This window comes from Amblyomma americanum, chromosome 1 (genome assembly GCF_052857255.1).
Source record: "Amblyomma americanum isolate KBUSLIRL-KWMA chromosome 1, ASM5285725v1, whole genome shotgun sequence".
Taxonomy (NCBI): domain Eukaryota; kingdom Metazoa; phylum Arthropoda; class Arachnida; order Ixodida; family Ixodidae; genus Amblyomma; species Amblyomma americanum.
This window is the reverse complement of record NC_135497.1, coordinates 439,611,538-439,625,259: the sequence shown is the minus strand read 5'-3', so window position 1 is coordinate 439,625,259 and position 13,722 is coordinate 439,611,538. Positions and strand designations below refer to the sequence as shown.

Here is a 13,722-nt window from a genome sequence, read left to right as displayed (position 1 = left end):
TGGCAATGCGGAATAAGCATAAAATTATGAATGCAGTGCTTAAACAAAACAGCCATTTTTCACTTTTTCATCCTTATGAATGAAATATGTCGGTAGTGGTTACTGCTGCATATTAAACGGGTTGGTGTGGTCGGTGGACTTCCTACAATTTTCTCTGCATACAATTTACATACTCTTGCGGTAGCACTCAGCATACTCGTGCTGAATTTCAAATTGGCGTTCTACTTTGCATCTTCGCAAGTTTTATTTTGTTGCAAAGTTTCGGAGCCGCTTTCTAGTTTTCCTTGGCTCTGAGTCCACCGTCATGCACTTCGTTGCTCGCCGTCCTGCTTTCATTGGCTTATTTTACTTTTGTTTTACAGGTTTCCTTTTCGAGCAGAAAAGTACAGATAGCCCGTTTGATTTTATTAAGTTGTCGCTATGGTAGTTGATCCGCAGTCTCATTTCACAGGCGAACTGCGGAGACGTAGAAAGGAGACGCGGTAGGCAGAACACGCCCAAACTTTCAGCTAATTTTATCTGCGTTCAGGCCATCGCATATATCGCATAAGCAAAGGGGGTAATGTAGTCATGACGGTCTACAAAACTAGAACCCCAACCAACCATGTGCCGTCTCTGAAGAAACCCTGTACACCCTCTAAAAAACAACAGCAAACAAACACCCAAACAAATACCTCAAGCAGACATCTCCACATTTCTGTACTGCCTCTCGTCTTATGCCCAGGCTCGATTTTTTAAAGCACCGCCTTGCACGTAATTGTACGATGAGCGAGAAAATGCACGTATTATTAGATTTTTGCTGATAACTCGTCAGCCCATCCGTGGACATTGACCATGTGGGCGCATCCGCAGGTGCGTGCCTTGATTCCTGTGTTCTTCGTTTATTGTTTCGCAATTCGTCTTTAAGAAGTAGCCCCATTGAAGGGAACAAAACAATTACACATGCAAAATGTAAATAACATGATTACAACTCTACCTAGACAAATACTGAGAGATTTGCCTTGAGTCGTCTGATCGGGCCACACTTAAAACCACAAATGAAAAATGATGAGTACATTGAAATAACTGTAATGTTATTGGTCATTTCGGATCAACACTAAGCTCGAAGTAAACAATCTCTGCTATCTTGTGTGTTTCGTCTCCCTATTTTGCGCTTTATCTGTCATCATCAACCGATCAGGCCACGGATAAAATGTTGCTTTCAGAAATACTTTTACAACTATTTCTTTGCCATTAGCTCAACACAAATGACTAAAAATGAGAAAGGCCAAGGTCGTAAGGGATGTGGCCGAAAGACCAACTCACTCTTCCGCTGGCTCGCCAGGGGATGGCGGCCCGTAGTCTGACGGTGGTCGTCTCGGTGGCGAAGGCGGTCTGACAGGTGGACCAGGACGAGGAGGCTCAAAAGGAGGGCCAGGAGGCTGATAAGGTGGCCTGGGTGAAGGAGGTGGTGGTGGTCGAGGCTGAGGAGCAGGCACGGGCGGTCTTGGCGCCGGAGGGGGCGGCCTGTACGTCGGGGGCGGCCTCGGTGCAGGTGGTGGTGGCGGTGGTGGCCTAGGTACAGGTGCTGGCGGTGTCGGTGGCGGCTGGTATGCTGGAGGAGGCCTAGGAGCTGGAGGAGGTGGAGGAGGCCTTGGCGCTGGAGGAGGTGGAGGAGGCCTTGGCGCCGGAGGAAGGGGTGGTGGTCTTGGAACGGGAGGAGGGGGTGTGTATGACGGCGGCGGCCTAGGACGAGGAGGTGGACGCGGAGGTGGAGCGGTAGGAGGTGGTGGAGGTGGATATGATGGTGGGGCTGCAGCGGGAGGGGGCGGGGGTGGGTATGACGGTGGTGGTGCATGTGCTGGTATGACGGATGGTACATATACACTCGATGGGATGTACACGGCTGGCGGTTGGTACACGCCTGGTCCAAAACCAGGTCCGTAACCTTGTCCAAAACCTTGTCCTGAACCAGGTCTTGGCACAGGAACGGGTCTGGGAGCCAGTGTAGGACCTGGACCGGGGGCAGGGCGCCCTGGCCCATAAGCTGGTGGCCGCCGGCGTGGTGGTTGTGGTCTAGGTGCAGGGCGAGGCGCTGGTGGTCTTGCCACAGGTGGTGGTGGAGGCCTGGGAGCAGGAGGTGGAGGTGGTGGTCTTGCCACAGGTGGTGGTGGTGGCCGCCGAGGGGCCGGAGCAGGATAGTTTGTTGGTGGCCTTGGTGCTGGTGGAGTTGGCCGTGGTATAGGGGCAGGTGGTCTAGGTGCTGGAGGTGATGGGAAGGGCCTGGGAGGCGCTGGAGGTGGCGGCTGATATGCTGGAGTAGGCCTTCTAGGTGGCGGAGGCGCAGGCCTTGGGGGAGGAGGTGGAGGCCTTGGAGCTGGTGGGGGTGGAGGCCTTGGAGCTGGTGGGGGTGGTGGAGGTGGCGGCTGAGGTCGTGCGACTGGTGGTGGGGGCTGATAACTTGGAGGCGGTCGTGCCGGTGGTGGTGGCCTTGGAGCTGGAGGGGGAGGTGGGGGCCTTGGTGTGGGACGAGGTGGTGGTGGCCTTGGAGCCGGGCGGGGGGGTGGTGGCATCGCGACTGGCGGTGGCGGCTGGTATGCCGGTGGTGGCCTAGCCGGAGGAACGGGCCTTGGAGCCGGTGGTGGTGGGGGAGGAGGTTGATATGCTGGAGGAGGAGGAGAGGGCTGATATGAAGGCGGTGGGGGTGGGGGTGGCCTTGGAGCTGGAGCCGGATACTGAGGAGGTGGTGGCCTTGCTGGGGGAGGAGGTGGAGGTGGACGCCTGTAAGCAGTGGAAGAATTCATCAGAGAACACTCACGCGGTGACGTGTCTCTCCAAGAACTAGAATTTAGGCGAATCAGCTTTCGAATTTGACAACAGGCCGGCCCGTCGCGTGGACGAAACCTACAAATCCAAGTGCGTTCACTCCTCGCATAAATCACATCAAGATGCAAGATATTGCGTGTGTTGCAAGCAGTGTTGGAACCACGCTAACATAACCCTTTTGCGCACACGTGCTTGATCCAGAAAAGTTCTCAGTCATGGAAGCGCTGTGCACAAAAGTGCTTGCAGTAAGTTGCCTTTACAGCAACATGGCAAACGCGGCTCGTTATGGGCATCAATATAGTCAAGGTCACCGTGCCGCATAAATGTCTTACGGTTTGAAAAACACGGGCGGCGGTGGCATGGGTCGTGTATTAGGAGGCGGATAGGCGGGATGCGGCCTTCTTAGTGGCGGTAGCCTGAAAAACAAGACGGTAGTGGGGCGAAGGCAAGAAAAGAAAGGGTTTCTTTAGGACTGGATCGAATAAATGAAGGACGTTTTCGTGCACGGGGAAGAGTAACACACAGCTATAACTGATAAGCTGGCAACCAATGCAGCTTGTTGAGTTTCGATGGCCTGTAACGGTACTTTGCTGTCTACTAGACACAATCATCTCAGAAAAATACTAAAGTAACTGATAATGAAACATCACAATGGGACACTGATATGGTGCTCCACTGTTTCACCAACATGTCATACGAACTCACCCAAGAGCTCATTGTACTAAAGGAAACATTTTTCTCGAACGCCGCTTACCAATAGTAATAAAGCTGCGTTGTGTTGCCGGAAGTATTTATTATATTTTACAATTTAGTAATATCTGCCGTATTCTCAATATTCTTCATTCTACATCATGCATTCAGAGGAAAAGCTGTTGAATGCCATAAGGTTTTGCAGTTTTAAGCAAAAGTGGGTCAGGAGGCACATTTACTGTGTAAGGTTGATTTAAAGCGTGAAGTCAACAGGAAAACCTACTAAGGGTTATTCCTTCTGTGCAGCCAGAAACTGATGCACACACTGCTGATGGGTGCACACTCTGCAATAGCCTTTGTTTATTAATGAAACACACTAGTTCATCACAACAGCTGTGTTCAGTGACCACCTGCATTCATATTTGGTTTTGTCCAGATAATATATGAATATATGGATGTACGGATTTTTTCCAAGGAGTCGAAATCTTCTCTATGTGACAGTCCAGCAAAAGTATACCGAAACCTTTCTTCAATCTCTCGCAGAGAAGACGCCGTAGCATATGTTGTTTATTCTTCTGCTTCCAACAGCATTGCTGTTTGTTCTGGTGCTCCGATAGATTTCCCGAAAATCTTCTGATATTTAACAAAACACGTTGTGGGGCTAGTTGGTGAAGCAAAGTTTCTCGAAGTTCTTTATAGCGCTACAAAAAAACAAGGACACAGGAAGAAGTACACAGGATGGGCAGAAGTACACAGGAAGTACACAGGACGGGCCCGTCCTTTGTACTTCCTGTGGACTTCTTCCTGTGTCCTTGTTTTTTTTTTTGTAGCGCTGTAAAGAACTTCGAGAAACTATCTTCTGATATTCTCCCAATTGACGATGAGACTCCACGCTAATTTATTTCGCTTACTAACAATTTGAGATTTAAATATTTTCAGCCTGTTTTGCTCGCTCTATAGCCATGTGAATAGCTCAATGAATGTGCTAGCGTGTCAAGATCGGATATCGAAGCCCATTACGCTACGCTATTAAACACGCCTTTTAATGTTTTCTGCAGATAGCTCACATCTATTACACAGTTCACTTATGGTAATAAAGAGGGTTTAGTCAACAGTTTTATAATTTGACCGTTAAAAATTCAAGTAGTTTGCATGACATCTGTAGGGATTATAATATATTAGTTTTTTACGCATTAGGGTGCAGTTTGGTTCTTCATTATATGTAGAAACCTATATATGCATTTCATTTCGGAAGTCCTCTTAGAGTTTTTCATCAGAAAGTTGAGCTGCCAGCGAACTCTTGTGTTAAGAGTGCGAGGCTCTAGTTAGTTTTGTTTCCTTTACCTTTGCAAGCAATCACAATGCAAGTAAAATAAAAGTATAACGAATAAATATTCACACATGTAAGATTGCGGTGAGGCTCAGGTTGTGTGTGGAGCACGATGCAAGCCTGACAAACTGGGCAACCGGCGGCGCGTTTGGGCAAGCAAAGCGCACTGGGTTTTGTTGTGGCCTGCGCTACAAGTATGACCTCGCTTTGTCGCCTGCCGCTGCGCCCAACTGTAGAGAGAAGTATTTGCGAGCGCTTTTTGTCTTTAATTGAGCACAGCAGTGGTAATTTTTCAAAAGCCGCTCTTCTTAGGTACGAAATGCACAATGGCATTTAAAATTGCGTACCACGTTTTAAAAAAAAGTCGGAGAAAGTTAAGTGTCACGGGTAACTTTTTTATACTACATTTGTTTCGAGATTATCAAAAGCTGCTAATGAGTTCATGCTGACTAATTTAATATTGGGTGCTCTCGACCGAGAAACGCAGACAAGATTTACTGATCATGCTCGATAACAATATTGTTGCAGAGCATGAATTTTCCAATAAAATTATAATATATAAAATATTTATTGACATACTCGCTCTGCTCGCTAAAGGGGCCATCACAGTTTGAGCGCCCAAACTCTACACGACGTACTATACTACGTGAACACGAGAGACTTAAAATATGTGGTCGGCACGTAATGCGATCTACTAAGAGAAAGAGGCTTCTACAGAGAAAACGCGTCAACATGAAACGAAAACGTTGTTTTCAACGAAAACAGATCAGACTCTATTAGTGCTAATTAGTAACGGCTATGTTGCTTTAGTAACACAGTTTCTTAAAACCTAATCTGATCAAAGCGTGCCATCATTAGCAGAATAATGGGGTGATGCCCCTGTCCAATATTTGTGATCATTTTTGGTTACTGAGCGCGAAGGCCTTTACGGAAAAATAAAAGGGAAGTGAAGCCTCGGCAAAAATCACAGCGGATAGCCAGTAAGACGTGTAGAACCTTTAGGCGCCACAGGGTACATGCGCCGCACGCTTTTTTTGCATTACCTGACGTTCTTGCACTGCGCAGGAAGACCGGCGATTGCTTACAAGGTAATCTATTTAAGTGCTAATCAATTTTCGACCAAACACCTTACTATGCATAACATTCTAATGAACACGAATGCAACATTTAAGTACTCACTTCCATATCTCTGAGTTGCAGCAGGTTACAAGTTGAGGCACCATATTGAGCTTCACGATCATTTTGGATAAGGTTATGTTGGATGTAGAAACTCACTTTTGAGTTTGCAACAGACAATGAAAAACAACTTTCAGTTCCTCAGCTAAAAACCAGCTTCTGATACAAAAGTAATGCGCAATGAAATAAAATTAGCATTCACGTCAGGTGATAAGCCTCCCAAAATTTAAAGCTACATAATCTTCGAAGCATCGAAAGGGAGAAGCGCTTTCAGCTGAGAGCGCACTGCGCGCCCGGGTGTTATACGAGAGCGTGCATAGCAAGTAACAGGTAGCTTAGTTGTGCAGAATTCTAAGTAACGCCTTGTAGAAATGGAATCAACTTTGAGTAGTGCGAGGCAATTTTTTCGAATGCCAACGCTCCTACAGACAGTCATATGCCACAATGTGAAGAATACCTACATCAAAACTGAACATCACTTGTCTGCAGTTGATAACTTCTCTCGCATATCGACACTGATGTCACAAGGCGTGCCCGTTGAATACTACACAGTAATAGCACCCCAAAGATTTGGTTCCTCAGTGACAGTTGTGTGAAGCGCGCCCAGTTAGCATTCGTTATCGTGAGTGTTACAGGTATTCATAAGAGATTCAGATATCACGACCTGTCACTTCAGCGGTACCCCTGGAAAATGAAGCTAGCACTGCTACGTGCCTACGCGGCTTCTGGCTGTCGGGTGGTACTCACGGTGGTCCTGGCGGTGGTGGAGGCGCTGCGGGCGGGTACGAAGGCGGAGGCGGAGTCAGGTATGGTGGTGGTGGTGGCGGAGGTGGTGCCGCTGGGTACTGGGGTGCTGGGGGCCTGAAAAACAACCAGTGAACTGTTTTGCTGATCCTACAACCACCGGAAAAGATGCTATGATGATACATTCCTCACGCCATGCATTTGTGTATACCGTGCAGCGGGAGTAAAATTTCATTCATAAAGGTAAGTAGTTAGATTGCGGAGCATGCTGCAATCGGTAGGCGCACTCGCGTGCCATCAGCATCACATTTCCCCTACTGGCAGCATTTATTTTCGTTTCATTTTACAAATAAAGCGGCCGCTGCACTACTTCCAGAAACCACACTGCACTGTTGTTTCCAGAGCTCTGCTGTGGAGGAACAGTGGCTTCTGGTGCGGTTTCTGCCGTATTCCGAGCACCGCAGTGCTGCTTCTGGAGTACCGTTGAGGCGTTCTTCATTCCCTGCATATATCATGCGATGTTGAACTCACGGCCGAACCAGCGCACGTATCCGCGACGCTGCCTTAGAGTACAGTCCCCGGATATAATTTGGATGATAAGTGCTCTTGTAGGACTACAGACCTAGAAATTCAGCACTGTGAGGGAGCAACAACTGAACAACCCTTGTGAGACAAGCAGCCAATATTTATCTACCGGAATGGTGCTGTTCGCGTCAACGAGCGGCCAGTAACTCTGCAACAAAGTGGAGTGTCATTTCTATTCAACCCGTAATTTCAGCGACAGTTCTTATAATCAGAGCCTTGCCTTTAGGATAGTGTTACTCTGAATATGTCTTTTTGGATTCAGGGATACTCGTTGAGACAAGACTAGACTCCATGTATTCATCTTGTCTCCTCATGAAGTAATGACCCCCACGGACACATTGCTTACTTTGCTGTGATCTGCTCTGTCTCTTGGCTCTTTCTTTCGTTTCCTTCGGCCCCCTCCCCACGTGTAGGATAGCAAACGGGGCACTGCTTAGTTAATCTCTCTGCCTTTCGCTCTTTTTGTCTCTCTCTCTCTTGACATGTCTTTTTTTATGAAGAATTTAGAGTGTGAGACAGAATGCACTTGGCAACCCTACTCTGTGTCCTGCTCTTCGCGCTACTTCTGCATTAAACTTTTTCGCATAGTGCACGGACTCATCCTCTTCAGCCCTCATCTGCAGGGACGCACGAGCGGCGTTCTACAGCAATGTCTTGCTCGCTGGACTTCGACCTACTGGTGCATGATATCACAATTTTCCCGTGTTCCGGCCAACAGGAAGGCGAGGAAAATGCCACCTTCGAGGTGTGATGTCTGCAGTTCGATTGTATAGGATGTCTTTTCAATTGTGTCACATGAGCTAGCAGAATGAGTCACATTCAGGGCGGGGCCCAATTGATTCTCACACGAAAAGTAAATGCAATAATCGGCGACAGCTTTCACGCCGTACTAAATGTTTCTTGTACGAGCATTGCGAATGAGTAGCTAACCAGCAGTACTCCTAGTCATGTTCTGTCGGATTGCACAATGAGGCAGTCAAGTCGTGGTTTTTCGATTCCCGCTGCTTGCGGTACGCGAAAAATCCGTTAGGAGAAAAAATGTGCTTGTTTTTCGCGCGTTAGGTTTCTAAGTGCATAAGGAGCGTGCAGTGTGCGCTGAATCCACGCGGTATCGGTTTCTGAAGAGGCCATAGTCAACAGGCGCACAGTACGGAAAATTTCGGCGGCCGCGCTCAACACCCTCACCGCATCTTTATTAACCATGATGTCCCATAATACTTCCTCTCTTTACTGTCAGCCGTTATTATGCAGGCACATTTTCAGAGCAAGTAGCATATACTTGTCTGCGAATGGCAGCGCTCAGCGATTAAATGATTTTAGGCTCTTCTATACTGGCCATTACACATGCAGATATCTCTGCGCTCTCTTGAATATCAAGAGAGGCCACAAATACTGCTTTAAAGCAGTTTTAAACGCTGTTTTATATACTTAATAGTCACCCTTTGTTCGTATCTTTTTTGAAGGTATTCTTAGTTAAATCTTGTGGACCAATGTTGGTACCCGGTAAATTTCTGCCAAAAAGAGTGTATATCGTTACATCTATGCCAATTGAGTCAAGGTACCCCGGGGCCTACTCTAGAGGTTGGTTGCTCATAGCAGTATTAGTCTGGCCAGAGTAGCATACAATACAGCGTGAAAGGCACACATTGTGCATATTTCACGCCACTGTCGCAGAAGATACGCTGTCATCTGTTCCTTATTCTACTTTAGGTAGCTCCTGTACGGTGTTATGTTGTTACCGAGCCATAATTCAGTATTACTGCTTTGTAGCAGTCTCAATAGGGAATATTGCAGCACCAGCACGGCGTAAAAGTTTTTTTGGCAGCAACTTGAGTACCATAAGCATCTAAAGGCTTCATAAGCGACGGACACAGTAGAAACGGCAAAAAGGAAATCTCTGCGCAGACATACGGGCGCCTAGGGGGAGGTGGGAGTGGGCGAGAGGGTGGTCCTTCGAAAGGTGGGTAGTCAGGGCTTTCCTCCGGAGGTAGATACCCCGGTTGGGGCCGCTCGGGTCGAGATGGAGGCCTGGTTTAGAGGAAGAATCGAATGCATAAACATGAGATGTCAGAACTTGATTGGTTGGTGTCCAAGCTAAATAATCTACGCCAGTGCTCGTCTAAACTTAAACTGTTCGTCAAATTTACAACTCACGCAGATCTTGGTGCGCAGAAGTGTGGAAGGCGGGATTTTCTCTGACTGGAAACAATGTAACCATCGCCAAGTTTATGCACTGCTGCTAGGCCACTTGTTACAAAAAACAAATTTTCAGCTTTCAAGGGCATTCAGTACTTAAGCGTTACGGGTGCTGATTTTGACGCCTGTGACATCGCACCAAATGCCGGTCATCTCGGAAGGACTCAATGAGATTTGTAGTCACAAGGTTTGCAGTCAAGGATAGACAAAATCATTACGTTTTCTTGGCGCATTGGCTGCATCTAAGTATTAATTTCCTCAACTCTCTACAAACTTGATGACCATGTAATTGATAGTTTCTGGAGCATGGCTTGATAGAGCGTATTCGTTGATTACTTTGAGAAATACCTTCAGGCTGCGTTATTTATAACTGTCTAAGAAATCTTTTAAAATGTGCTCTCTTTAATGAAATGCAAATTGTTTGCAGACAACGTAGAATTTTGCTACCATGCGCCAAGACACACATCATGTCGCAGAGAATTCTTTCAACAGCTATTTCTTTTGAAATGGACAAAATCTTGCTTGTGGAGATTCGACAAACTAGTTCGCAAAGCGGTGCCTAATGGAGTCGCGGAATGAAGAAAGCAGCGCTTACGATGGCCTTCGAGCAGGAGGAGGAGGAATTGGCCGTGGTGGCGGCGAAGGAGGAGGCCTGGCGGGCGGCGGAGGTGGCCTAGACACCGGAGAAGGGCCAGGTGGTCTCGGAGCTGGAGGGGGTGGGATAGGCCTCAAAGATGGAGGCGGAGGGGGCGGGTAAGTCGGAGGCAAGCCAGACACAGGTGGCCTGGGAACTGGAGGTGGTGGCAGAGGCCTTTCTGCTGGAGGTGAAGGGCGTGGAGCAGGAGCATCGGGGAACAGTGACGGAGGTTGGTAAGCTGGTGGAGGCCTGCGAGGAGGCCCTGGTGGTGGAGGTATTGGCCGCGGGGGAGGAGGAGGTTGTGGTCTTGCCACTGGAGGCGGAGGGCGTGGAACAGGTTCCGTCGGTGGCGGGAATGGCCTTGCAACTGGGGGAGGCTCGTAAGCAGGTGGAGGCCTGCGAGGAGGTCCGGGTGGGGGAGGTATTGGCCGCGGGGGAGGAGGAGGTTGTGGTCTTGCCGCAGGAGGCGGAGGGCGTGGAAGCGGTTCCGTCGGTGGCGGGAATGGCCTTGCAAGTGGGGGAGGCTCGTAAGCTGGTGGAGGCCTGCGAGGAAGTCCTGGTGGTGGAGGTATTGGCCGCGGCGGAGGAGGAGGTTGTGGGTCTTGCCGCAGGAGGCGGAGGGCGTGGAACAGGTGCAGTCGGGGGCGGGAATGGCCTTGCAACCGGGGAGGCTCGTAAGCTGGTGGAGGCCTGCGTGGAGGTGCTGGTGGTGGAGGTATTGGCCGTGAGGAAGGAGGAGGGGATGGTCTTGCCGCAGGAGGTGGAGGGCGTTGAACAGGTGCAGTGGGTGGTGGTAGTGGCCTAACTACTGGAGGCGGCTCATAAGCTGGTGGTGGCCTTCGAGGGGGTCCTGGTGGCGGTCTAGCAGCCGGTGGAGGACGGGGAGGCGTGGGTGGCCCAGCTGGAGGAGATGGAGGCAGCGGGGGCGGCCTAAAGGTGGGAGGCTGCGGCCCTCCTGGAGGAACATACGAAGGCGGTTGTCCTGAGGGTGGGAACGGTACTGGGCGCACAGGCGGTGGCCTTGCCACTGGCGGTGATGGCGGTCTTGGCACAAAAGGCGGTGCTGGAGGCCTGGATGGTGGTTGGGGTAGTGGCGGCCTCGCTCCTGCTGGTGGCGATGGTGGTGTTGGCGCTGGTGGTAGCGCGGGAGGGATTGGCTCTTCGACAGGGGGAAGATATGCTGATGGAGGCCGTCTTGGCGGTGGTGGCCGTGCTGCTGGTGGAGGTCGTGGGGGTGGAACTCCAGCCGGAGAAGGTAGTCTCGGAGCTGGTGGAGGTGGAGGAATAGGTCTCGCAGCTGGAGGGGGAGGTCTTGGGATTGCTGGTGGAGTCGGTGGCCTGAATGGAGGTTGGGGCGGCTTGTAGGAGGTGGTCCTCCACGGAATGGAGGCTGCAAGGGCGGTCTTCCAGCTGGTGGGAATTGCCCTTCGGGGGGTGGCACATACGCTGGAGGGGGCCTTGGTATAGGGGGCACTGTGGGCGGACTTGATTGTGGGGTAGGCGGCCTCGCTGCAGGGGTTGGAGGTGGTCTGAAAGCTGGAGGTGGGCCAACTGGAGGTCTTGCAATGGGTGGTGGTGGCCTCGGAAGTGAGGGAGGTGGCCCTGGGAAAGGCAGTCTGCCAGGTGGAGGCGACGGTGGAAATGGTTCTGAAGGTGGTACATAAGCTGGTGGTGGTCGCGCAAGTGGCCTTGGCGAAGGAGGGGGCCTCTGGACAGGTGATGTAGGAGGTGGCCTTGGGACCTGAGGTGAAGGTGGTCTTGCTGGTGGAGGAGGTAAAGGAGGCCTCTGCACAGGTGGCTGAGGAGGTGGCCGGAATGGTGGTGGCGCCGGCCCTGGTGCTGGACTAAGAGTGAAATGAAAGCTGAATCTACGCAGCTGTTAAAAAAAATCTTTGAGAAGTGGCATCCGTAATTTTGCAATGTATAATTCTTACATCTGCTTTGAAAGCTGCAGTTCATTTGCTCGTTGTGACTCAAGCTCTTTGAACACGAGTGCTTGTCAGTCGCGCGTCCGTAAAGCTGAAATCTAAATTACCATGTTTTAAAATGCGGCCATATTTTGTTTAGGAAGAAAAACGAGTATACGAGTTTCCTTACACATACACGAGTAATGATAAAGCTAAAGGTTGTAGCAAGATTCCTTAGCCTTAGACTATTTTCTGCGCCTAAGGACACAAACTGCGGGTGCAAGGGAAGGGAAGGGATTGCAGATCTATGTGATTGCCTTAAAAGCGCGTGAGTACAGTGCACCACACATTCATTATACAGAGTGTCCGAGCTAATTTTAGCTAAAGTTTAAAAATATGCCACGGCATTCTAAGACGACGCGACCAAATGCTTGGTTCTGGCTATTGTATGGAGCAACTCAAACTATTTTTGTATTGTGCCTGATTGCACAATTAGTCGAGATTAACTAACCAACTTCACAAGCAATGAAGATAGGCGAAAAAGTCCAGTGAGAAAATTTTAGAACGGTCCGCGAAACGTCCAACCAAACATTCCTAACATTCCACCTATCACGTATCGGCTTTTTTTCGCTGTCTGCAGATGCCCGCGAAATACGATAAATACCACGTGACATGCCCGCTTGCGCTCTGCGATTGCAGCGCTCTCAAACATTCCGTCTAGGAACGAACAGATAATTTAGCCCAGTGTGTTGCTGCCTAAAAAGGTGACAGGGCTACGGTGCAGGCGCTGGCTTTGCGATTTATGCGAGCTCAAGTCATAAGGACTGTGTCTGCTTGTCGCTATCAAGCGCAACAAGGGAAGCATACCGCTGGCCTATATCGCACATCCAGCTGCTGCGTCGCTGCCCTGTCAACTTTTAAGCGGCAGCACATCAAACTAAATGATCTGTTCGTTCCTATACGGAACGTTTGAGAACACAGCAATCGCGGCGCGCAAGTGGGCATGTCACATGGTACTTTTTGTATTTCTCGGGCATCTGCAGAGAGCGAAAAACAGCCGATACGTAATACATGGAAAGTTAGAAAGTGTTTATTTGGACGTTTCGGGGACCGTTCTACAAATTTCTCATTGGAATTTTTCACCTATCTTTGTGTCTTGCGAAGCTGGTTAATTAATATCAACTAATTATGAAATTAAAACATAGATAGATAAAGAAGAGGAGGGAGAGACAGGGATGTTAACCAGAAAGGGGTTCCGGTTGGCTACCCTGCACTGGGGAAGAGGGATTAGGCGGCTAAAAAGAGGAAGAGAGAAGGGGAAAAAGGCATAACACACACACACGCACAAAAATGTCACAATTTGTCACTCAATCCAGTCGCTCTCATTTAGGCAAAGGGTGCCTTGTATGCCTTGAGGGCAGTCGACTCGATACAAAAAATAGTGTGACTTACTACATACAATAGCCAGCAGCATGCATTTAGTCGCGTCGTCTTATAGTGCCTCGGCGTATTTTAAAACCATGGCTAAAGTTAGCTGGGACGTCCTGTATAGCGATAGTAGCTTTTGTACAAGAAACCTCTAGGCCAGTATAAGTTATTCTGATATGAATAGAGTAGTATGTAGTTGCCTGTTAGGCGCTTATTCCTAGATG

At 49.3% G+C, this 13,722-nt stretch overlaps 1 protein-coding gene across 1 annotated transcript in view; it reads right to left on the bottom strand.

Annotated features, from left to right (window-relative positions):
• Nucleotides 1–13,722, bottom strand: part of LOC144115910 (uncharacterized) — a 175,268-nt gene that overhangs the window by 11,630 nt on the left and 149,916 nt on the right. Inside the window, exons 136-137 of the mRNA XM_077650542.1 lie at nt 6,749–6,862; nt 1,306–2,760 (exon numbers count right to left, since the gene is read on the bottom strand). Of these exons, the coding sequence (XP_077506668.1) occupies nt 1,306–2,760; nt 6,749–6,862 (1,569 nt within the window). The remainder of the gene's footprint in view (nt 1–1,305; nt 2,761–6,748; nt 6,863–13,722) is intronic.